A 26779-nucleotide genomic window follows, 5' to 3' on the forward strand; every position below is an offset into this window, starting at 1 on the left:
ATTCTTCTTTGTTTCCTTCACTATTGTGTTTTGCTTAGAATACCTTAGAAATTATTTCCTGATAGTTTAAGAGGGTTAAAGAAAGAGGCACGTAGCTGACATTCCCCACTGAATATAGTATGACTTACAAAAAGAGCAGGCACATACAGGGTGCTAATGGATACAATTATCTGCATATCTACTTCAGCGATATTTGGGTCATCATACTTCCTAACTTACATTTGGCTATGAAAGGGCTATGCTTCATAACGTGGCATGTACCCAGTGGCAGGGCAATTCATTTTCTTGTCACAATGGAGTCTTTACAATACTTGTCTTACACGGAACATATCTTTAGCATGAAAAATCACGGTTTCAAAACCTGTGCCACACATCTGTCTAACACTTGCTATTCCATCCTGCAGTAACAGCCTCACCAGCCCCTAATTTTACTGTACCCAATAGACAGAGTTCGACATGAGTATGATTCTACACATTCAGGAGAATGATCACTACAAAACTGCAGACAAGGGCCAACTTGACCACCCTGTTAAGTAATGTGGCTGATTTCGGCAGCTACTTCTGAGCTTTTGCAACCTGATCACTTCTCACCAAATTGTAGTTTCTTGCCGCCCCCTCCCTTCTCCCTACAGAATTGCATCCAAGGGCCAACTTGACCACCCTGTTCAATAATACAGTTGATTTTGGCAAATTCTTCATAGTTTTTTGCAGCCTCTGTTTCATTTCCTATTCACTGGAGCACAAGAACACACCTGTAGTAAACTGTTCATCTACTGATATCCAGTCACCACCCCCTCATATTTTACATAGCATTAGAATTAACAATAACATGTTTCCACTACAAATGTTTAATAACTTACATTATATTAATTTTAATACAGAGAACAGGTTAAATTAATGTTATATAATAAGCATACAACTGCAATCTTCCTAAACAAATGTGAAAATTGCTTTTAGTTGTTCATTTTACAAAAAATTTATTTTAGTTTTCTTAAATGCATTTGAGGACCTAAAACGCTATCAATCATGCAATACTCAGCTGCTGTAAATAACTTACTGTATAAGCTTGAATTTTCTGTAAGTCCCCAAATTCGAAACTTTTGGTCATCACCAGTAGTAACAGCCAACAAGTGGTTAGAGATTGGCAGATGGTTGGAATTCTAAGGCATAGACAGTACTCTTATGAGGGCAGTTCTATTGCAGTGTTCAATGAATACCTGAAAATAAGACACATATAGGTGATTACTGCAACTCATAAATAGCAGACAACTGATCTGTAAAGACTAAGCTCAACTTACGTCTGCTTAGTGCTGTCATAATCCAGAATTTTAGGCGCAACTCAGGGCTGATTTCATTGTCGTCTCTCTGCTCCACTGTTGCAAGCCAATCTCCAGCAGAACTGAAGGCAACCTTAATTACTTCTGTGTTAACTATAACTTCACCTCGTTCCTGAGTTAGATAGTTCTGTCCTGTAACATCAAGCTACAAATATTTTGAGATTAGGACAGATGAGATAATTTGCAACATTGAAATAATGTAAATTTAACAGAATGACTGGAATGCTACAAATAAATCTCATCAAACGCAAAAATAAAGCTGTTTGGAGGTCCCAGACTACAGCTGTTCATACACACATAGAATGAAGTGCATTTCACAGGTCGTCTTTCTGCGTAAGTATGTACATGCAGCTGTAGCCAACAAAAAGTCATATATGGTCCACTGAAGATATCTCCAAGATAAATATCAATTATAAACGTTTCTTTTGAGTCAAAACTGCACATAGCATTTTCAAAGATATGAAAGAAAGAGTTCAGTGACACAAAGTTAGTGCCTTAAATCATTAACATAAAATCCAGATGGGGTGCAGGGGGGGGGGGGGGGGGGGGGGGGGTGAAGTATGCAACACTATCTGAGCAGAAAATGTGGTAAGCATAATTTATGGGAGTTAGGAATATGCACAAAAATTTGCTGGTGTTAAACAGCAAATATATGTAATTAGTATTCAACTTTGCAACGTCTTGTTGAATGTTTGTTGTGAATAGTGAACAAAAGTATTACAAGAGATTGGCCCAATCCGACTTTTTTACACATTCCCTGAATTTTTTTATCTATAAGAATATACCGAAAGAAAGACCATATCAAAACATAAGTTGCTAAGATGCAATACAAGTATCTAAAAAAAGTGTAAAATTGCCAAATTTATAGCTCTCAACAAGCCCGGAGGTGGCTGACCACTCCGTATTGCTGCCTGCACCACGGGCTGTCAAGCTCAGCTGTACCAGGAACAGAGCGCGTGAGCCATGATGCACCGTCGAGGCCCATGGCTTGTTCAGGTACCCAGCTGAGCCTCGGTGTCAACAGGACTCGGTGCAATAGGGAAACAGACAGTGCTGGGGAGGCAGGAATGGTGGGTCACACGTGAGCAGAATAGCTTTCTGAATCGTCTGCACACCTCTGAGAATCATGAAGGTTTTATATGCTATGAAAATGCTGTTCTTGGAGCCTTTGTGAAGAAAAGTAACTCATAATGTAAAATAATGAATTGCAACACAGTAATGTGTAATGCAGTAATGAACATAGTACAAGCAACTTTTTATTGTTTTATACATCTTTTTTCCACTTCCGTCTAAAGCCTCTAACTTTCTGTGCTCTTTTATGAAACTTGATCTGCTGTAGTTAAGTTTTCCTTACACTGTGGTCCACAGTTTTAAATTGTCTGGAAATGTTTCAACAATCTCTTCATACACCTAACTTTTTATATTCTTCATGTAACATTTGTTGGTGATTTTCCACAAACAAGGTCTTTTGCAGTACAATTTTATAAGTTTTCTATGTGGTCATACTGAAAGTAAGTGGAGCTTGCCGTCACGTGTAGGAAAACTTGTGGACCCTGTTGCAACACTTGAATAACTGCAAAGCTTCTCCTAATAGTCAGATCAACAGTAGTGGCAACCTTCCGGCATAGCTAAATACATTGTCCTGGAGAAGTGTGTAACAATGTGCACAAGAGACGTGTGACCATTCATCAAAGGGGCAGGAAATGGCTTTCTACTTCTTGCACAAACATTGCCAGAAATATAAGCGTAGTATCCTGCTGCAAGTGGAAGAGATGTGCTTCCTCACCCTACAACAATTTCTCACCATGAAAAAGAAATAGCAGACAAATACTGGGTGGCTGTTGTCCACCAAGTGGTGCAGGATATGGGAAGATGGTACGTGCACATGTACAACTGGCACATGGACAGACGTGTACAATGAAAGGCATTATTTTACTCTTTTTTACACATTCAGTATCGTCAGAGCTGCAGTGTGAAAATTGAACCCTGTTTGTTGCAGAGTTCCTGTTTGTTGGATAAAAGTGCTACAAATGTACGGGATGAAACTGTAACTAACATAAGCAAATTAGGGATATTTATAACCCATCTCTTGAAGGTTACATTCATTACCAGTCCGGGGGCAAATGTGAAAAAGTCCTAGAGAACTGTTGTCACATTATATACAACAACTATTCCTTCTACACTGTTCTATCCAACTGTGTGGCGCCCGGCGACACCGGCCATCTGCTGCGTTAGTCTAGCTTAGAATCATGAAGCATTAGCAGCTGAGCATGGTCCTGGCTTATAGCTGCTATTGCAGCGTTCCACACCGAACTGAAATGGTAGCCATCGTCCCTGTTGACAAGATTGATTCCTTGATGATGCTCTCCCAGAAGCCACTGACTTGGTAAAGCATTTTCGTTTCTTCACATTGGAAGGTGTGTCCCTTATTGAGGCTATGTTCTGCCACGGCCGATTTGTCCTTGTGCCCCCAGCCGTACGCTTCTAATGTGTTCCTGGCAGCGTTCCGAAATGCAGAAATGCAGCGTTGTGTTTGACCAATCTACTGGAGCCCACATTCGCACTGTATACTATATATACCAGGAACTTGTAGCTGCAATTTGTGCTCCACCGAGCCCAGTAACACTTTCGTTTTTGGAGGTGGCTGAAAAATTGGTTTAATGTTGTTTTTCCCCATTATTCTTGCAATTTTTGCTGATGGGGGGCCCAATGTAGGGGATAAAGGCGAGATTTTGTTATAGATTTTTACACATACGTAGCAATAAGTTGATTTAAAAATTACAGGCAATGGTGGAGATTTAAACATCCATCTTGTTCCTGATGTTACAGCCATCAGTTATTTTAATGTAACACCAGAGGATAAGTACGGTTTCGGTAAATACTGTGCAAAGTGAAAAACTGCCTGCACACAGGCCGCAAAGATTTCGTTCTGTGCCCGCAACAGTGTGGTGCCTGCCAGGAACATGACTTGACAAGCAGCCTAGCTGCACTGATGCCTGGGTGGACTCGGGTTCTGGCAGGGCACCGCTCAGCCCGGAGGACCCCTGCGCAGCTCACCCGGCTGACCAGGCACTATAAGTCGAGGCTCACCCGGCAGTCATGGCTGCGGTCCATGGCAGGTTGTGCAGGCTTGATGCACACCTCTGATGGCAGGTGCATATCCTTGGTTTAGAATGCATCAGTAAAGAGATAACCCAACTCAGCGCAATCATAGTTTGTAAAGTGAATTTCAGTTTTCGTTGATAGTTTCTCTGAAACAATTGTCTATAGTTACTGTTCACTCAAATTTACAACTCATTTAATATCTATCATAATTGCCAGTTGCTTCTGAGGCAGCATCAGAGTTGACAATGGAGATACAACTGAATTAATATTCTTTCTGTTTAGCACTTAATGTTAAGCAGTGTGCAAAAACAGTGTTACTTTGTAAGGTTACAAGCCATCTGGCTTGCCTCCTTCCATTTATACTAAATTTATCTGACCCTTCTCATGACTGGTAATAGGCAGGACACTTTAGTTGCATCTACTTTAAGTCTCATTAAGCTGATTTATCACAGGAAAGTGTATTTTATAAAATTTCAGTGTACATTGGCACAGGGGCTAATATTTCCAGTCTGTGAATGCACAGCCCACACATTGCTCTGAATGCGGCAGGTGTGTTGTGGGCACTTAAAGCTTTGTGCTATCTTGGGCATGTCAAGTGGACACCGACAGAAGCTCACAACAGAATCTATCAGTCCTTTTCACTAACTCAGGGTCAGCAGCCTCTGGCACGGCTCACTTCTTGAGATGGCCTAACACAACAGTCTCAAGTGCTTGCCGGGACACAACAATTTATGGCAGAAAAGTGCAAGTCTTGGAATGTTGGGGCAAACCATGGTGAGAACGGAGATCTCGCAGAGGGCACGTCATGTTAGTTTGGCCTCAGGAAATTCAGAAATGTTTGACATTGCTGTGATCCGCCCATCGCTGGCTGATGTCAGACAGTAATTTCTAGGACAAACTAGTGAGAAACATGTGCTCTGATTGGACCATGACTGACAACTTTCCAGTCAGTGGATTTGTTATATGTAGCACTGACATGCTATTGATGAAAAAGAGCAACATTTTAGCTGATTAGCTTATGTGGCCAGATTGACGCAAACTGCTGAATCGGGAGCTGGTGGAAGAAAAAGGGACATCCTTAGTTTAAAGGTTGATGGAAACAGGTCACTGCTTCAAGGCATGGTAGTGCTTAGAGGAGCCCGAGTCCTGATGAGCGAGAATCTGATTCCCTACTATGATCAAAGTCCTCTGACTAACCATCACAGCAGATTGATGACACAACGCAGCAGCACAGCTCACTAGATGGGGGTTAACGTTTAGACAACAAGCATACTGTTGCCACAGCTCCACTAAACCCGATTCATACCTTAATATCGTTTGATGTGGCATTTAGTCGACCACTAGAGTCTCCAAATCAATCGTTGGGCTGTATTGGATAAATGATTTAATGTGTAGCTAGGATACGGTAGTCATACCTCCACTTGTGAGTTGTCATCATCAATTAACTTTGTTTTTTTGTATAATGTTGATGTCAACACTTTGCAATTGTTTAATGTAATAAACAATCGGTTTATGTTTCATTTGTATTTTTATTTAAAGGGGCACATAGTTCCTTCCAGTTCCTCAATTTATTCAATTGATTTAATGGATAGTTATATATTGGGATTATTACAATTTCCCACCTTATGATTCAATGTTAGGACGCTTCAAGATAGGAATTCTATTGCGCATTTTACAATTAACATGGAGTTTTAAGGGAAGCATGACGGAGTCTGGTTAATAACCAACATAAACCCTTAAACTTGAATAAATAGGATGAATAACAGTACTTTAGAGATGTTTTCTAGAGATGTGAACCACGTGAAGTTGCTCATGAGGGGCAATGCACCATTACTGATGGAGACCTACGAGACTGGGCCCTATGAATTGCAATTGAGATGAACACTGTCTATTTCAAGTCTTTTTTGACCTGGTTAAGTAGATTCAAGAAATCATACAGTACAGGAAGTCACAAAACAACATAATTTATAAAAGTATAGAGGAGATGTCATTAATTCATAGCTTATATGAAGACGAAGCTTGCTGTATCCCTAATCTGCTGTGTCTAACGCTGGTCAGTCAGGTTTCTTGAAAGAATTGCAAGCAAACTGCACTTTATCATTTTGAAGTGAAGGAGGACAGGGTCTGTTTTGCTACTGATTAATGCTATGATACATTCATATACAACAATGACAGTGACACATATGAATGGATTATTGTTTCTGCAACTTTACATCAGTCTTCAGGGACTTTTTAGAGACAAAAATCTTATAATCAACCTACCAACTCTGGAAAAATAGGAAAGAATAATTTGTAACATTTCATTCAAAATGGTTTCTAACTAGTTGTAGAAATTAATTAACTGCTTTTGTTGGACACCTGGCCTGGAACAATGCTAACTCTATCTTTCAGGAGGACTATGAAAAACTAATTCAGATTCCCCCCTGGATCAACCAATGTTATTCTCAATAAAGAATTTTTTTGTCTGTGGAAAGAATTTTTCAGGAAATTCTCAGGCAATATAATTTTCAACAGCTCCATGACATCTGAGGTCTAGCAGGAGAATAGTATTCTTAAACTTCAGCATTTGCGAATTAACAGTTTGCATCAGCGCATTTTATTAGCTGCTTTAAGTACGCTTGGTATGCAACACAACGAGTATAGCAATGGCCAGGATAATTTCTTACTCCACTGCAATTTGTCTAAACAAAACCAGTAATTATTACTGTGATGTACCTGAAAGCATTAATTTTTCTTTCGTCAAATGTGCATAGTTTAAGGAAAATGTTTGCTTTCATCATTCAAATGACATTTCACTTTACTGCGATGACTATGGAGAATGAACAAGGCATAAAATTAATACTAATATATACATTATTCAAAAATTATCAAAAGAACTACGCTACAGGAACTGTTATAAAATTATAGGTGGGTAAGAAATATTTCATTTCAATAATTTAAAGTCACTATTAATGGAAGTCTTCTGTAAGGTAAGATCAAATACTGCCTTGATTTATTTTCCTATGCCAGTCACCTTTGCAAGAGTTACGTATGCAACAGTTTAGCTGTTGGTACAAACTGCCTCCTATTCAAAACATTAATGATGCCTCCTATTCAAAACATTAATGATAAGTGACATCTATGGTATGGTTTAGCTGCCTCAAATTCGATTGTGTCACTCCTGATTTTAGAACTACACAGTGCTATGCTGTCTTGTCATTGCCAATCGTGTGCTAGGCACAAAGGGCTGTACAGACTGCTCTCATAAGTGGTTCTTCATGCAAATAAAAAAAGTAACTTCAACATTTTTTAAAAAAATACTTGCAGTGCATCTTAGCAGCTAAATTTTTGCCAGAGTGTTTCTTTCATTGTATTCTACCTGTATAAAAAATTTCAGGGTGGTTTCCTACAGGTCAGATTGGACCATTCCCTTGGGAGTCTCAACTGATTCCAATAATCACCTAGTTACATACAGATTCCCCTTTACTCAGTATGTTACCATAGTCTCATGGCACAGCTTGCCAAGTTTTATTATTCTGTAAGATATGCTCTGCCTTTCTCTCATCCTGTGTCTAATACTGAAATGTAATGACTGTCTCCTCACAGATCATTTCCAATACATATTCATACAAATATAGTGAACAACACGTAAAAATTTTTGTTAACACACTATATATTTATGTTGTAATGGGAACATAATCCTTCGTTGAGTTTCTGTCAACAAAAGTAAATGTCTAATTTCTTACAATCACATGTGATCTTCTATTCAAAGACTGGCTTAAGGAAATTCTCCATGATAGTCTATCCTGTGCAAACCTTTTCATATCTGGACAATCCCCACAACCTAAATACATTTGAAGCCACTTATAGTAGTCAAGCCTTGATCTCCTCTACAACTTTTACTCACCCCTCCCAGAACACACACATTCACTGCCTAACATCACCTAACATCACCTTGTTTTAGTCCAGTTGTGCCTTAAGTTTTTTTCCCTTTAATTAGATTCAGTACCTCTTCATTAGTTACCTGATCTACTCAATCCAATTCTTAGTATTCTTCTGTAGCATCACCTTTCAAAATTGTTATTTTTTTCTTGTCTGAACTGTTTATTGTCCACGTTACTGACAATTTAAGTTTGATAAAGCCAACATCTGGCATGTTTTAATTTTATATTGTGGCATTTCTAAAGAAGGCTACATTATTATAGCTGAAACCTAGGTAAAGTTTCTTTGCTTATGCAACTGGAGGCTGAAATTTATATATAATTACGTTTTTCAGTTCCTGACTCTGCTGCACCATGCTAAAAATATTCGGCCTTAAATATATATATGATGTTACAAAATTTCTCTTTTTCAGAAATGCTAATCTTGCAACTACCAGTTTGTATTTTATACACTCTCACACAGGCTCCATAACAAACATAAACCGTACCTTACATGAGTAAGTAAAATTCCTTTAGTGGTAGGAAAAGATTCTTTCAAGCTATTCCTAAAATCTCATCTGAAAAAGACCTTTATATTTCATTTAATCAATGCACTGTGAATGATTAACATTTTTGTGAATCATCATCATCATCATCATCATCGTCATCATTATAACTATGCTCTAGCTACCGCTACAGGAATCAATTTCACTAGGGATAAAGATACAAAGTATGTTCTTTTCTAATTATTCAGAGATATACTTTGCTGTAAATAGGCTACTGCCAGCTGTGCTAAGAAGTGTCTTGGGAACGCATTTAGCCAGGACCTGTTCGAGAACATTTTTATATACAAGCAACTTATCAGTTGGCTTGCCCCCCTCTTTTCCATTGTACACTTTCACCTATGTCAGTTTCCGTTACTAATTGTGATATACAGTGCATATAGATCTTCTATTTGGGCATCTCTGGCTCCCCTCTCAGCCTGGCGACCCAAACAGCCACCACTAATTGTGATATGTCCTACACAGGAATTTAGCAGATATGGCATCTCTGAGCTTGGCGGCATGTGTCACTTGGGCCTTCAACTAGCTCTCCATTTAGCACAGTCTAGCTAAACCTGATTCCTTGCTGATAAATGCAGAAGAATTCAGCTCTATCATACATTTGCCTATAAAAAGCTTCTCAAACATTAAATTTAATACATTGAATGTACAAAGAAGGTAGCACTGTTAATGGTTTCATTACTTTTTGTATTTGAAATACACACAGTAGCAAGTTGTTTCTGTGGTTTTCCATTACTATTTACATTGTACAAAACACTGATGACATTAGCATAATCTGCAGACAGACAAAATCTGATAACTGCCTGACATAACTATATTCTGCATTGAAGGTGCTAATACTTTTTTCAAAATGTGTCATTAACTACAAATTTTGCTCAATAGTTTTATTAAATTATATATGTACGAAATATGCTGTATCAAAAGATGTATACTTGTTATATACGGTTAGTAATTATAATAATTTTGCATTTATAATTTGCATACATACATTGTATAGCAGTGTTTTTGAGTGCACTGAGAAAAACTGTATGTGTCCTGTGCGTCCATTAAGTACCAAGGACTGCGTGCGAGGATCCCTTGTTAACCTGGCTGGGAAGAGAGGTCCGGGTCTTCCAGGAGCAGTAGCCACAGGCCTAACTCCCCATGTAAAATGTTGAACGACAGATAAATGTTTGAACTGGGGATCAATTATTTGAATTGCTGGAAAATGAAAGAAATAACAAAATTTGAATTTCAGTTTTAGAATTGAAACATTTGCAGTATATTTTTACGTAAAATTTTGTAAGAAGCTCAATCACATTCTATTATTCAACTTCTTGGTACTAAATGTGGAATTTGCGGAAGTGGCCTTTAAATTGTTTTTCAAAGAATCCTTAGCAAAATAGTGAACAAAATTGTAGAGTTGTACATCTATAAATGACATGAAACCTCAAAATTAAATATTCAGTCAACATTCAAATGTGTGTAGCTTATTCTTGTGTATAAAACCTTTTTAATTCAAAGCAGGGTAAATAAATTCTGACAACTCTGCAATGTTTTACCATTATCATCTGTTGAAATGCCTATACATCTGTTATCTGAAGATAATGAAATGTGGGCGATAGAGGCTGGTAATCGTGGCAAGAAACTGCGCTGCTGTGAGGCATCTAGGGACCACTTCACTAAAACTCCCTCACCACCTCCAGTGTAGACATATGTTCCTGCAAAATAAAAGAGATATATTGCTAATTACAAACAGAAAAATCTGGAATATTATGAGCTATGAAAGACTAAATCAATAGAATACATGTAACATTCCAATATCATATTTGAAACTATGAAAATGTAACCTTTTGCTATGACAAACTGTCCTAATCTTAGAATAAAATAATTGCAAAGGTTTCAAAATAGCAATTATTACAAAAGCATTTTAACTAAACATTTGTCCTCTTATGCATATTGGGAAACATCAAATAAATAAAAGAAAATTAAATCATGAAGTACCATTTACGTTTTTTCTCTCTTCTATAGTGACACAAAAATACTCACAGCCAGAAGGAAACAAACAATTGAAGATGCCTCTCACGGTGAAGTACTTTTTTCATTAATTTTTTGTAACTAGCATTATTCAACTTCTCCCTTCAAACACTGTTTGAAGGGATTATTGTCAGTAAAATCCTAATGGAAAAAAAAGAGTCTGATAATACAATTTTAATATTTAATCCCTTCTATGACTCACTGTTAAAACTCTGACATACACAGGAGCAACTAAAGTTACATTTCAACATTATAGACATAGCACCATATCTCACTGTCAGGTTATAAAATTTGAGTAAGGCTTTCATGATAGGCAATTTTAAAATCCAAACTCGATAGGAATAGGTAATGAAAAGTCTTGGAGGTATATGAATACAGTAATTTAAATAGCAAATGTAACAACTCAACGAATAGCTGAATTGCTGAGTTGTAGATAGACACATAAAATGTCTCATAACTTTGCTAATTTCGGACAATTCCTTCGTCAGAGATAGAGTACCCTTACACCCATGTCCATGGCGACCCAGCAGCACTGCAGCTTGACTGGGTAGAGGGCTCGTGTCAATGAGCTGGGCGAGGGGAGGAAGTTGGCAGAGAGTTGGATGCAAGATTGGAGAAGGATGGCTAATGGGTGGGAGGGAGAAGCAATAGACACATGGAATATGAATGGGGCGCAGGTGTGCTCGTTTTGGCCACAGGCAGAGGAAGTTGTGAGCACCACACATAGATGTGGAGGAGTGGATTAGGAGCAGGAGATGCACCAGAGGAAGAGGGAGACTATGAAGAGGAGAGAATGGATGCAGGTTGAGTGAAATTAAGGTCATGATGCAGAGGTGGGAGTGGGTATGATGCAGGAGCTAGCACAGTTACAGACCAGGAGGATTAAGGGACTGAAGGATGTAAGGATGGGCTGCAAGGACAGTTCTCATCCATAAAATACAGAGGAGCTGGGGTTTTGGGGGAAAGGATCCTGATGCTATAGGTTGTGAAGCATTCGTTACAACTGAGCAAGTTTTGCTCAGAAGTATGATCTGCCATGGGGTGGTTAACAGTTCTTGGTTACAGTTTGGCAGTGGCCAAACCCCCATAAAGTGCTGTGCAGAAATTATGGCAGATCTTGTCTATGACATGACTGCTTTCACAGGTAGCCCTGTCCCTGAGAGGACAGGATAAACACAAGACAGAACTGCACATCACAGCACAGCACATCCTGCTCCACTCCCACCACAGGGTTATTCTATCTTATCCCATCCAGTAAATCTCCCCTGACTTGTGGTCCTGGGTGACTCTTCCGTAACTCTTCCCATTTCCTAAACCTCGCCAGTCCTTATCCTTGATCCCTCTTCCTTTCCCTTCAACCCTTCTGCCAGAAGAAGGACCCATGGCTTCAAAAACTTGTGCTCTTCCACATACCATTAATGCATGTTTTCTCCTACCACTGCTCGGTGAGCAGATCTTTTTACCTATCCATATTTTCACATTTTGAAGCACTGGTTATTTTGTGATTACGTAGGCTTTCCCAGCATAATAAGTCTTGAAAGTCTCTTCGGGTTTGCTGCCAGATCCTAAGATCAGCTTGACTCGATATTTCAGCGATCCAACTGTTCACTATCTTCAGGAAATGCTGCTTCTGCTGATGAGTCCCGCTGAGAACTGACGCAAGATTGCAATTCAACATCCTATATAGGCCACCGTTCAGTACACACATGCGCATGCGCCGCCCATCACGGTTTCTGGCTTCCAAAACAGGGAGGTGGCGCCGCCCTTAGTGAAACACTGCTGGCAACGATATATCGCAATCGAGGCTGCACCAAAGAACGTTCAGTTTTGATGCAAGATAATACAGGATTCCACGTTTTGCTAAGAGGAAACCCATTGTCTCTCTTGATTAAATTATCAGCCAACCTAATTTCAATCACCTCTTTATACACACTATTCCAAAAACCAGAAATGTTGGCAATCACAACAGTTTCCTCAAATTTCATTTTGTGTCCCTCATTTAAGCAGTGTTCTGCTATGGCTGATTTTTCTGGCTGTTGTAGCCTCGTGTGACGGCGATGTTCCACACACCTGTCATTCACTGTGCGAATAGAACGGCCAACGTAAGCTTTCCCACATTGACACGGGATTTTGTACACCCCGGGTTTCCCAAGTCCCAAATCATCCTTCACAGAGCCGAGCAGAGCCCTAATCTTAGAAGGTGGACGGAACACACTCTTAATGTTAAAGTTCCTTAAAATTCGTCCAATCTTAAACGATAAGCCTCCAGCATAAGGAAGAAAGGCAACAGATCTATGTTCCTCTTCGTACACCGCCGGAGATGGTCCAAATTCCATAGCCCGACGAATCTGTTTCTCGGTTTATCCATTTTCCTATCAGATTGGACACATAGTAATGCCATTACTAGACAATCCTCAAAATCTGAATGGCTTCTTTCTCATTCTACAGCAGCAGAAGTGGATAAACGTCGGCGTACTGTGATTCATCTCTCTAACAAGGCGTTGGATGGGCCCACAGTATCGATAATGGAGAAAGGTTTAAATTTTTCGCCCACTCCCAAGAGACTTCCTATCACAGAGTTCACATGCTCTGTAGAACAAGCAGTACACAGCCTACCCGAGGATCAAGCAGAGGAAATAAGGCAAGAAGTGTTGCACACATTACGTCGGGCTCGACCACCGCGGGATAACATCTCTTCCGCAGAGAGAGCAGCCATTCGTTCCCTTAAGAATGATGACGAAGTAGCAGTTTTACCAGCTGACAAGGGGAATGCCACGGTTGTAATGACGCGGGATGATTATGTCCTAAAAATGGATTTACTTCTCAACGACCCGGCGTACAGAAGACTATCTAATGACTCCACAGAAAGGATCAAACGTAAGACACTTTCACTGTTGAAAAAGAGTTCGTTTTCATATGATTTACGTAAGAAACTTCATCCTGGTGCTGCCGTTCCGCCTAGGTTGTATGGTCTGCCTAAGTTGCATAAGGAAGGGGTTCCTCTATGCCCTATTGTTAGTAATTTGGGTGCACCGACTTATAACCTGGCAAAGCATTTATCATCTGCTCTCAGTCCACTTGTTGGCAAATGTGGACACCATATATCCAGTTCGGTGGATTTTATTCGGCGATTGGGATCTTTGAAGTTGAGTCCTTCAGATCTGTTAGTGAGTTTCAATGTGGTATCCCTATTTACACGAGTTCCTCTGGAAGAGTCCCTTAGTTTGATCAGTGAAAAACTGGATGAAGAGCTGGTGAAGCTTTGTCGTCATGTGCTGGCCTCCACATATTTTTTATTTTTTATTTAACGGTAACATTTTTTAACAGAATGACGGAGTGGCTATGGGTAGTCCTTTGTCACCCATAGTCGCCAATTTATTTATGGAGGACTTCAAGGCCATGGCACTGAGGACTTCAGCTTTGCAACCAACGTGCTTTTGGAGATACGTGGACGATACCTTCTTCGTATGGCCGCATGGACGTGATGCTCTTAACAGATTTTTGGACCACTTCAACTGTCTTCATACCCATATCAAATTTACTATGGAGGTTGAAAATGATGGATGCTTCCATTTTTAGACGTAATGGTTTATAAAAAATCAGATGGAACTTTGGGACACAGCGTTCACCGAAAGCCGACACACACAGATTGGTATCTGCACCCTAAGAGTTGTCATCCACCACACCAACATAGTGGCATCCTTAGGACTTTGGTGCGGAGAGCATATGCCATTTCTGACGCAGGCAGCTTAACCCAAGAACTTGAGCATTTGATGACTGTTTTTAAGGAAAATGGATACACCGAGAAACAGATTCGTCGGGCTATGGAATTTGGACCATCTCCGGAGGTGTACGAAGAGGAACATAGATCTGTGGCCTTTCTTCCTTATGCTGGAGGCTTATCGTTTAAGATTGGACGAATTTTAAGGAATTTTAACATTAAGAGTGTGTTCCGTCCACCTTCTAAGATTAGGGCTCTGCTCGGCTCTGTGAAGGATGATTTGGGACTTAGGAATCCCCGGGTGTACAAAATCCCGTGTCAATGTGGGAAAGCTTACGTTGGCCGTTCTATTCGCACAGTGAATGACAGGTGTGTGGAACATCGCCGTCACACGAGGCTACAACAGCCGGAAAAATCAGCTGTAGCAGAACACTGCCTAAATGAGGGACACAAAATGAAATTTGAGGAAACTGTTGTGATTGCCAACATTTCCGGTTTTTGGAATAGTGTCTATAAAGAGGCGATTGAAATTAGGTAGGCTGATAATTTAATCAAGAGAGACAATGGGTTTCCTCTTAGCAAAACGTGGAATCCTGTACTATTTCGCATCAAAACTGAACGTTCTTCGGTGCGGCCTTGATTGCGATATATCGTTGCCAGCAGTGTTTCACTAAGGGCGGCGCCACCTCCCTGTTTTGGAAGCCAGAAACCATGATGGGCGGCACATGCGCATGCGTGTACTGAACGGTGGCCTATATAGGACGTCGAATTGCAATCTTGCGTCAGTTCTCAGCGGGACTCATCAGCAGAAGCAGCATTTCCTGAAGATGGCGAACAGTTGGATCGCCGAAATATCAAGTCAAGTTGATTTTAGGATCCGGCAGCAAACCCGAAGAGACTTTCAAGACTGGTTATTTTCATTGACACATAGTATAGTGAGCTGATCCTGTATTGAGCACTTATGGAACTACTGTACACATCTTAAGTTACACTCAAAATTGGTGAAAGTTTAAGTACATCGCTTTTTAAATAGCGTAATGGGAAAAATAACACATTAATTCTGACAAATGCACTTTCGAAATACATGTAATTATGTATGTATGTATGTATTAAATTGGGGACCTAGAAACGACAGAGGCTTCTTCCTGCCGCAACCCTCAATGGTTCACAACCCCACAACAGGCCACAGCAGTCCACCCACCCCACGGCCGCCCCACACTGAACCCAGGGTTATTGTGTAGTTTGGCCCAAGCAGACTCCCCCCCCCCCTCCCCACCCCTGGGAACATCTCATACCACACGAATGTAACCCCAAATGTTAGCGTGGTAGAATAATTATGGTGTACATGTATCTGGAAACGGTGTTTGCGCAGCAATCACTGACACAGTGTAACTGAGGCGGAATAAGGGGAACCAGCCCGCATTCGGTAAGGTAGATGGAAAACCGCCTAAAAAACCATCCACAGGCTGGCCAGTGCACCGGACCTCGACACTAATCTGCCAAGCGGATTCGTGCTGGGGACCAGCACACCTTCCTGCTTGGGAAGCAGCGTGTTAGACTGAGTGGATAGCCAGGCAGGCACATGTAATGATGATCTGACTATATTTTATTTACAATCATCCACAGTATTTTCCTTTCTGATGTAGAGTGAAAAGATGAAATAAAATTACCTATTAAGTATGAGAAAATAAATCTTAGGTAACACGAAACAAAAAGAATAAGGAAAAATAAACATATCTGAGAAGGCATTCTTTTATGGCAATGCAAGAATCTGATAAAATACAAATGAAGAAATCTGTTATTACAAGGTAATAGTGTGAAACATACCTGCACTTGAAAATATTACATCTCTTACAGGTAGTGTATGCCAGTGATACACTCCATAAACTGGTTTGGATCCTGGATTGAAACCCCTCCATATGAGCAAACGACCCGAATTGTCACCAGTTGCAACACACGCCTCTGTTGGATGGCATGCAACACATGTGAACCAACGTTGTCCACCAAGGAATTGTCTGCAAATATGACAATGCAATAAAGATATGAGCAATGAAACATTATTTAATATTATGTATAGCCTACAAATTGATAATACAGGTAGGTGTAAAGGCAGTGAGCATCAAAAGTTCATTACCCCCGTTACCTAGTCTGTAAACAGGTTTCCTGTCTCTTATTCATACATGCTACTAGTCATCTAACCAGGCCCAGTAAACAATTGCAGAGGAGCATCCCCTTCATCATTCAATATCATCTTGGAGCAGGACAACTTAACAGTTTTTTCACCAGGGTTTCCAATACTTATGAACATGTCCAGAAATGAGGTACATGCTACCCACAATCCTTACCACCTCCCAAAATGTTATTTCACTGTCTACCCAACGTACATAACATCATAGTCCAACCCTACATAGACACACTCCCAAACCCTTGCCACATGCGTGATACCTGTGGAAGACTCAGTTACAAGACCTGTATGATACACCTAACCACAAAATCTTAGTTCACCACTGCCAGAGACTTGTTCTGTCCTATCAGTGGTACTGTCACTTGTGAAAGCAGTCATGTTGTATACCAGATCTGCTGAAATTTGCACACAGGAATTAGTACAAACAAGTCCACCAAATAGCTGCCCACACAAATCAGTAGCAATTGCCAAACTGAGGCCAAGAATAGATTTGACTACCTAGTGACAGATGATGCTATTGGGCACTCCATGCTCTATTGCAATGATTGCTTCACATCTTGTGCCATCTGGATCCTTTCCACCCACATTAGCTCCTCTCAGTTACACTGGTGGGAACTGTTCCTGTTACACATCTGCAATCCCATAATCCTCCTGGCCTCAACCTCCACTAGCCTCTGTCCCACACCCACCCTGCCACAATCATAATTTCACTCATTCTGCTTTCACACCTTACTCTCTAGTCTCTCTCTTCCCCTGCTTATTAACTATCCCCATCCACTCCTCCATTTCACTGTGTGCTGCACACAGTTTCCCTGTGTCTATCCCATGTGACTACTGGCTCTCCCTTCCATCTATCAGCCACCCTACCTAGACTTTCCTCCTGCTCCTCCCCCTTTCTCCTCATGCCCACTTCACCACCCCAGCCAAGCTGAAGTGCTGCACAATGAAGTCAGCTAGAGGTGTAGGTGCATGTATATATGTGTGCTTTAAAACTCTGAAGAAGGATTCTTCCAAATTTAAGCAATGTCTCAGTCATGGTTATGTGCTTATCAACAACTAAATGCTTCAACCATATGGTGACGTGTTCCTCCTTAACCTATTGAAGTTATGTTCTGAGTTGTGCATGACCTTTACTGCAAATGATGTTGCCCATTTTGCTGCTGTCACATCTGACAGTTAGAAAGTTCTTTTTATTTATTTTTAATTGCAAATAACCATACAAAATCCCTTTGTGGTAGTAGTTGCATTGTGGTTACTAATTGCAATATGTGATTAAAGATTCAGTGAAAAGGCTCTAAACTACTGTCTTTTTATGTTGATGCTGACAACATTACTTCAGCAATCATGGACCTGAATTGTAACTACTTATTTTCCTGTATTTTCCAAGAGGATGAAAAACTCCAAGCAAGACTCATTTCCTGGTGAGAAGGTCACAGGGTGTGATAATTACACAAGCTGTAAGTTCTCAGGACAAATGTTCACTTAACATGAAGAATGTTGGGAATGTGTAGGTGGTAGTGAAACTAATTAAAAAAAGGGAGTCAATGTAAGGTCACAGTTGATTTTATAATTGGAGTCAGTTACACATGCCTATAGTTAGAGAGATCTGGGAGAAATTGGAGGTAGCTTTCCAATCTTTTCTGCATATGTTGGCCATTGTTTGGTGTTGATATAATATATCATGTAGATGTAATAAACGTTTCTGCAGCAGCTGGTAATGCAACTGTCCCATTCAGTTTTTGTGCTTGTGCGCATGAGATATGCACCTTTCTTTTATTATTTTACGCAATGGTTCTTACGTTTCACCTAGGTTTTCAAACTGTTTGTTAATTCATTGTTCACCAGATTGTGCTGCTAACAAAACTTGTGTTTTCTGTGAGATAAAAATGCCAAGAATAGGGTGGTTTGGGGCAAAAGAAAAATTCAGAGGCAATAAGTATGTCAGTGTGCACAATACCTTGTGTGAAACTGTATACCGTATTTACTCAAATCTAAGCCACACTTTTTTCCAGTTTCTGTAATCCAAAAAACCACCTGCGGCTTAGAATCGAGTGCAAAGTAAGTGGAAGTTCTGAAAAATGGTGGTAGGTGCCGTCACAACTAACTTCTGCCGTCGAATATATGTAGCGCTACACAGGCATGCTTTGCAGGCACAAAGATAAATACTGGCACCAAAACCTCTGCATCAGTAAATAAATTTTAAAAAAAGTTGGAAGACGAGCTTTTTTTCTCCGCCCCGAGTTCCGACCACTGCATTTTCATACATTATCCAATGAAGTAAATACAAATTTTGTATTGTTCATCTTCGAATGTAGCAGCATTTCAATGTACTACGAAAATCCGATTGACAAGACTGTTTGGGATGTTTGTCAATATGGGAAATCTCTACGTTCTGAATTTTTTCCTACCTGTGAGAAGAGATGGCTGCTAATAGGAACTTTTATGAATTGTGAATCACATGCAGTATTCGCTTCACCATAAGAATAATATGAATATAAACATTTTGTCATGTATTCTTTCGTGTTTGCAGCTATCTCATTTAAATCCTGTCTGCCTAATAAACCACGAAACTAGAGTGAGACAGCAGCAAACGCGGAAGAATACACATATCATGTCATGTTTATATTCGTATTATTCTTATGCCTAATAGTGACAGAGTCAGAAATGAAGCACGACAATTGACTGGATTTTTAAATCTAAGATGACTCTAATTTCTGTGCAGAATGTAATGTACTAAAGAGGTGTCTGCAAAGATTTTCAAACTGAGAAAAATTTTCGCTAAACTCTCATTCAGAACATCTTCTATCATACGCAGTCTATTATTTGGTTCTTGTCGATCATTATCAAAGAAAGCAGCAGCATAAGTAACAACAAATAGCAGTCTCTTGCCATTGTTTCGCTAATGAGACGATCCCTCTCTCTCTCTCTCTCTCTCTCTCTCTCTCTCTCTCTCTCTCTCTCTCTCTCTTTTTTAAGCGGTAGTACCGTGCACAAAAGCAAGTCATGCGATGCGGTGAGCGGCGACAGGCCGTAAACACTCATTATCAGAAAGCGACAAACAATGCATGACACAGTACAGTAATGCATTTTCAGCTTAGAGTGACGTAAACACCTGTAACAAAGAGAACGGCACTTATCAGATCAAAGAAAAATGAGCAATCAATTCAAACCAGACGAATCCCGTGAAAAAGGAAGGGTACCCGTATAAATACGGACGGAGCGCCTGACGCGTAGCAATGGCTACCTGGTAAAGCTTAACTGCTGAGCTTACGACTCGAACCAAACTACTGTAGCTGTATCATCATTCATTCGACCTAAATTGTGTCTCATATTATACTGGACCAACTTTGTTTTGATTTGAAGGTGTGGCCTAAAACTTTTCTCTCCCCATGAATTTCGAGTCTCAAATTTCAGGTGCAGTTTAGATTCGGGAAAATTTTTTTCCCTTGATTTCGAGTCTCATTTTTCAGGTGTGGCTTAGATTCGAGTGCGGCTTAGATTCGAGTAAATACGGTATGCTAAACAGATGAATGGCCTTACTGAATTCGCCCTTTCCAATAATTTGGAAATGTCAAAGTATTGAAGGCTTTAAACAAAATCATGTCAAATATTCTTAAAATAAGAGCTAATATGAGTAAAATCCATGATGGTGGTGGTGGTGGTGGTGGTGGTGGTGGTGGTGGTGATGATGATGATGATGATGATGGGGAGGAGGAGGAGGAGGAGGAGAAGGAGGAGTGACTTTGAACACTCCAAGTTGGCCGATTTACCAGAAACACAGAAGACAACAGTAACTGTAGTTTAGAAATAAAGAAGAATCAGTGCAGATTTGGTGAAAACAGAGCTTTTACAGGAAGATCAACATTTGGAAAGTTCAGCAATCTCCACAGAGAAAAGGCCTGATCAAAGAAAGCAGGTGCACAGCAAAATATTACAAAAGGCAAATAAGAGGCTTGCAGTGGTTCAACTGATATGGCCACATTGGCACATAACGGAGAAAAAACAAAAAATAAATCTGTGGAAGATAGAAGTTACATCATGGGTTTTACAACTTCTTCACATTCAATGAATCCCATTATATAGTATGAGGACTCCAATGTCTTAAAACATGTGACAAACTGAAGTGATTGTACGTGTGATACATGAAACCCACCAATACTTGATTTAGCAACTGCCAGCAATTAACCACTTCCTCTCCAGTTTTCATTCTGGTGGAACTGTTTGATAACATAAGGCAAACCATGTACTTTCTCACAGCCATTGGTGATAGTTTGAGGTATGCATAAGTAATCGCTATCTGTGATGTTACATTTTAAGTTGTGTGTGACCTTTGGTGTAAATAATGACGCTGATTTTTGTCTATGTGTTTAACAGATAGAAGGATTTTTTTAAAACTATAACTAATAATATAATATTCCATCAGACAATGACTGTATCACAAAAAGCTGCTGCCAACTTTTTATGCATATTACATCCCATAATTTTCACTATCAATTATGTCAATATTCAATAAATAAGGTAACTGATGTAAGCTGATACATAGTTTTCACATTAGGATGGTGAAAACAAAGAGACATAAGAGGACCAAGACTTCCTTCACCACCATGCAAGAATGTGATTCTGACTTAACCTTAAGTACTATCAGTATACTCTTATTAAAAGATAAAATGCAGAAGAAAGTCATTCAAAAAACTTCACTCTTCACTACATTTTAGTGTCCTTCCTTCTTCCCCACCCACCATTACACCACCTCAACCTTGTCCTTCTTAGCTTCTTTCATTTTACTGTTATGCACAGAATTAGCCTCACTAATATTATCTGGATATGAGAGAGCTTCACCAGAATATTTCACCAGAGCTTCTTGCCCATTTTTTCCACTGGGTTACTCTTGCTTTCATAATACTTTCTTAAATGCAGTTTCATTTTCCCTCAACTCATTACCTATCTAATATGATCAGAAGTATTGTCTCTCATCTACCAACAAATAAACAATAAACTTTGATGTTTTTATAATACTATGCAGAACTAATACACAATGTGAAATATAAAGTACTTCTGTGGCCACCTTCATTTCAACTAAATGGAACAAATGTGCCATCACTTCTACTGTCATGTTTGAAGTGTGAATTTCCTGCCACACACATTTTCGACAGGTGTTCAAGTACTGCAAACAGCTTGGCTCCTGAAGCTAGTGTAGACCATCAGCATCTGACTGAGTCATTTCCAATTTGCCTATCATTATGGGTCATCCTGTTGCAATTTTGCAGTAGAAGAATACAGCTTCTTGTGCTGGTTAACATTAAATTGGTTTACTTGTTACTTGAATTTGTAAAATCACTTTAAATTCTCTACTACAATCATAAACCCTACCTTACTCATTAAAGTATTTTGCATAAAAGGGATCATCAATGCTGCTGAACTGGAGATAAATTTTCAGGCTAAGAAAATTTAACACTGTACATGCAAGGAAAACCAATAATAGCTTAGCAAATGTCATGATAAGACCGAAAATCTGGTGGATACCCACAACTGGCTCCATTCAAGAAATGAAAAAATGTACCCACAGAGCATCTATTATTACACGCAAGTCAAACTGCGTATATTCACATTATTGCATCATAAGCAGCCCAGTCGACATCTGAAGAACACAAACAACTGAGAAAGCTGTACACATCAAGGGATTACTGAAAGGAGTTTATGCTAGGAAAGCATCATTTCAGTGTCACTTTTTGTCATTTTACTGCCTAGAGCACCATTCATTTGTACAAAAAGTTTACTGTTTTATCAGTATTGAAGCTGGAATGAATTGTGGCTGGAAGTTTCATTTGGCAAGTTCTGCATCAAAAGAAACTACAGTTATACATTAGTATAGGTGTCAGTACAAAACTAAGAGTTCAGTAATCACTTATTACACTCGAATGACTACATTCAAACATCCATCATAATTAAAGTCTGTTGGAATTGTGTTTTTTTATAGCTACTACATAAATATTCACTCTCAAAAATACAACCTTCTGGATGGTGCAGAAAGATATTTTGTCCATGAATGAATGTCTATTAGAATTATCTGAAGTTGTGCAGCAATATTCCCATAATTTTAATGAAGTCATAATTACTTTAGAATGGTGGTAGAAAATTATGTTACCGACCTCATTTGGTGACCATCTTCTGAAGAAATTACAAATAGCTCATTCTGTTTTATGCCAGCAATACAGATACCCGTATTGCTTCCTCCGATAGCAGTGCTGTGCGAATGGCTGTCAACTCTAGAAAATATTTTTAAAAATAACCAATACAGACAACAGTTAATGGAATGGAAACATATATTAGTACAGAAGACAATAATCAAAAAGTTACCTGCACTGTCCAAAGTTTGTTTTTGAGATCTTGCCTGTTGTAAAATTAAAAATGTCAACAATTGCATTTTTCTCCTTTTCATACCCCCATACTAAGAACACTTTAATCTTCCTTTCTATTGTTCTTGCAACATAAAAATTCACAATCAACTTGGGTTTGTTGTTCTTATAATTTAAATCCAGTTGCTACGGGGACAAAAATAATTATTAGTTCAACTGAACTAAAGTTCTTGTACAACAGCATAAAAATAAATTTCACAATAATACTAACAACCATAAATATATAATGACATGAACACTACAGTTTTATAAAAGCCATGTATCAGTAAGCAGTGTACTTTCCAGTGTTGCTCAAGATTTCGTCATTTCTTCATAGTGAACACAAAATGACTAAGATTTGGTTTGAAGGACATCCACAACTGAGTGTCATAGTGGAGTTGGATAATCAACCACTTCAGCTGTAAATACTTTTATTGGTTCAGATCACGGCAGTTTCAGGCAGTTATATGACAGCTTCAGACTAAAAGATTGCAAAAGGGAAAGTGAAGAAGCTACAATAAAAAACTGTATAAGCCCTAAGACTTCTTGTTATAATAATAGTGGGATTCACTGCCCGAAGAAAAATGGAGACAAATACTAAAAGAATATCACCAAACAACATAAATACATAACTGAGTAGAAGATGGTTACACATACATGGTCACAGTATACAATAAGGTAAAATCAATGTACTTGGGCATAAATAGTGGGAGTGCCCAATCAGCTGTTAAAAATGGTGTAAAATACAAAATTTTACAAATAATAAAGCCACAAATGAACCAACAGCAGCAAGCTGGTTAAAAATAAAATAAGCATAACAATGTTAAGTTTCCTTGCAGGAAAAATAGTACCAATTAGGTGGCTGAACTAATAAAGCTATTTACAACTGAAGCAGTTGATTATCTGACGCCATCAAAACATTAATAGTTACCAGCAAGTACTGGCTGATCACAGAAAAATCCAATATAAATAAAGGAAAAAGCACATGCCTTGGGCAGTTTAGAGAAATTACAGAAAATTTAAATCTAGATTGCCTGATATCGATTTGAATAAGTGTAGTTCTGAATCCAAATTAAATATGCTTAAACATGACCTTGAGAGAAGAGATTTTATAACCAGCAAGTATACAATGATTGCCATGAGTAGTACATAAGAGTCTTGTACATTGTGAAATGGACAAACTGGGAACATCTGAGAAATTTTGGACCAGACTGACCACATTAATGGAAAGTGTACAAGGTGACCTTATAGGGATACATGAGAAAGAGTCTGGGTTAACAACAGAGATGAGAACTAAGCATATATCTGCATTACAACAAAAAGCATGATATTTCAGATGATCACAATCATGCATTTCCATGGAGACAGACAGTGACTACACAGGTTACAACAGGAAGAGCAACTTGACAAAATAGGAAAATGAAACTAGAATGGAGGTTGGAATAATAAAGTGCTGCAATGGAAGGTGTGAGATAAACACAATGAATGGAAAATTATAAACAGTTCTCAAAACACACCACTATGGAATGGAAATGAAAGGTCTGAAAAAATACAATTAATTTAGAAAAAAAAAGAAAATGAGTGACAAAAACAAAGGTGAAGATGGGAACTTGTGTGCAAATTTTAATCATTTTTGGAGAGAAAACCCAAGAACTAAAAGAAAAGTAAGGGTAGCATTAGAGGGAAAACACACAACATAACTCTGGGAAACAAACATTTGCAGATAAACCAAATGGTGAAGAATTGCATTATGTACTGAGTTGTTATCAGCCTTCCAGTTAGTCTTCCTCTTTAATGTCTGATCCTTATGAAGATCCTCATCCTCACTTGTAAGTAAATTATAGTTGACCTTGTAAATTTGATGAAGATGAGAAAGCGAGAGGGAAAAAAATCTTTGACAGAGAGCACAAAATGTCAGAGGCAGGTAATAACACTACTGAATTTGAAACAGAATAAAAATGATAATTCCCTAGTACATAGAAATTTAAAAGTCATAGTCAAGTCCAGCTAGTACATTGTTATTGGTCAGCATCCTGCAAGTCTGTGGGAAGATAGTAGTTCCACTGGTTTCAGTTCTCTCTTGCACTATGTGGTGACCATGGAAGTTGTTTATGGACAAATTTCTCACACCAATAATAAATAGTTATGCTTTCAACCTCAGGTACATTTATAAGTAACTACTATTCTGACAGGTCAAACAAAAATAATTAAGTATAAAAATGGGCAAAGAAATATAATTAAACTAATCCAAAACAAGTAAAGCACAACTTCATAGAACCACTGACAGACTTCACATGATTTTTACCTAACACCCACAGAATGAGTGATAGCATGCCTGTAAAATGTAAAGCTGTCAAATATCCAAAAATCTGGGGTGGGGGAAAGTGGACTTGCCTTTCAAAGACATCTGACACTGTGCTGCTTGAGGCTTTCCCAATGGGGGTTGCAACTGTGGCTAGCTGTTGTGGATGGCTAATTTGGACACTGATTCACTAAAAAAAAGTGCAGGTGCCAAGAGGCAAGGTTATAATGCCATCACAGGAGACAGAGACACCCAATGTCCTCTGTCGGAGATGTGAATCACAGACTCCGCATGTGTTGTGCAGGAAAGTTTGACCTCAAATTGCAGCCTCAGTGAATGGCACAGGCATACTGTTGGTGTCAGGCTTTACTGTTCTGCCTTTGGTTCCCCATCTGGTGTTACATCACTGAATTCATTTGTCTGCAGCCGACGATTCCTTAGTGCCAGCAGTGCTAGTTCCCATGCTTTGCAGAGTTGGAAACAGGAGCCTCTGTTAATGAAGTTGTTAGCTATACATATTTTCGCTGCTTCTATGGTGACAGAGTTCCAGTATGAGGCTCTCTTTAAATCATTACATGCTCCTTATCAAGACAGTGTTCAGCAACAGCAGGTTTTTCTGCCTGACTTAGTCTTTAAAAGTGTGACACATTTGACCAATGTATGATTTTCCACAATGACAAAGTAAGTCATGTATTACTGGTCTCCTTAGATTTAGGTTATCATGCACTTGAGCCACAGGGTGGAAGACAGAGTTCACACACTGTTTCTTGAACAACCTGCTGATCTTAAAGAACTCACTGCCAGCACAAGGCAGGAAAACAATTCCAGTGGATTTCTAAGTTTCTTCTGGCTATTTTTGAGATCTAATGTATGCTGGTCAAAATGTATTGTGAATCTGTTTATCAGAGTACCTGAACAGAGGTGTCCAAGTGATGCTGGCGAGTTCTCCACATCTGGATAACTTGAGACCTATGAACGAGGTTCCATAACATACTTTTGAGTTGGGATGAGTGATGAAAGCTCATATCTTGTAAAAACAGGTTGGTGTGTATTGGTTTATGAAACACTTCATGACCCAGACAGCCATCACCTTTTTTGTGAAGCATGGTATCCAGAAATGGGTGATCTCCAATGTTTCCCACTTCCGTGATGAAGAAGATGCTTTGAGGAAGGGAGTTAAAGCATTCTAAAAATGAAGGAAGTATTGCTGCCCCTCATGTCTGTGCCACAAAAGTATAGTACACGTATCTCCAAAA

At 39.2% G+C, this 26779-nt stretch overlaps 1 protein-coding gene across 1 annotated transcript in view; it reads right to left on the reverse strand.

The window, feature by feature from the left end:
* Positions 1–26779, reverse strand: part of LOC124790035 (WD repeat-containing protein 75) — a 199549-nt gene that overhangs the window by 151740 nt on the left and 21030 nt on the right. The window contains 10 exon segments of the mRNA XM_047257591.1: positions 1058–1136; positions 1138–1188; positions 1190–1217; positions 1299–1320; positions 1323–1482; positions 9893–10104; positions 10446–10604; positions 16469–16656; positions 22976–23092; positions 23184–23368. Of these exon segments, the coding sequence (XP_047113547.1) occupies positions 1058–1136; positions 1138–1188; positions 1190–1217; positions 1299–1320; positions 1323–1482; positions 9893–10104; positions 10446–10604; positions 16469–16656; positions 22976–23092; positions 23184–23368 (1201 nt within the window).

The sequence above is a fragment of the Schistocerca piceifrons genome, chromosome 3, assembly GCF_021461385.2.
Source record: "Schistocerca piceifrons isolate TAMUIC-IGC-003096 chromosome 3, iqSchPice1.1, whole genome shotgun sequence".
Classification (NCBI taxonomy): domain Eukaryota; kingdom Metazoa; phylum Arthropoda; class Insecta; order Orthoptera; family Acrididae; genus Schistocerca; species Schistocerca piceifrons.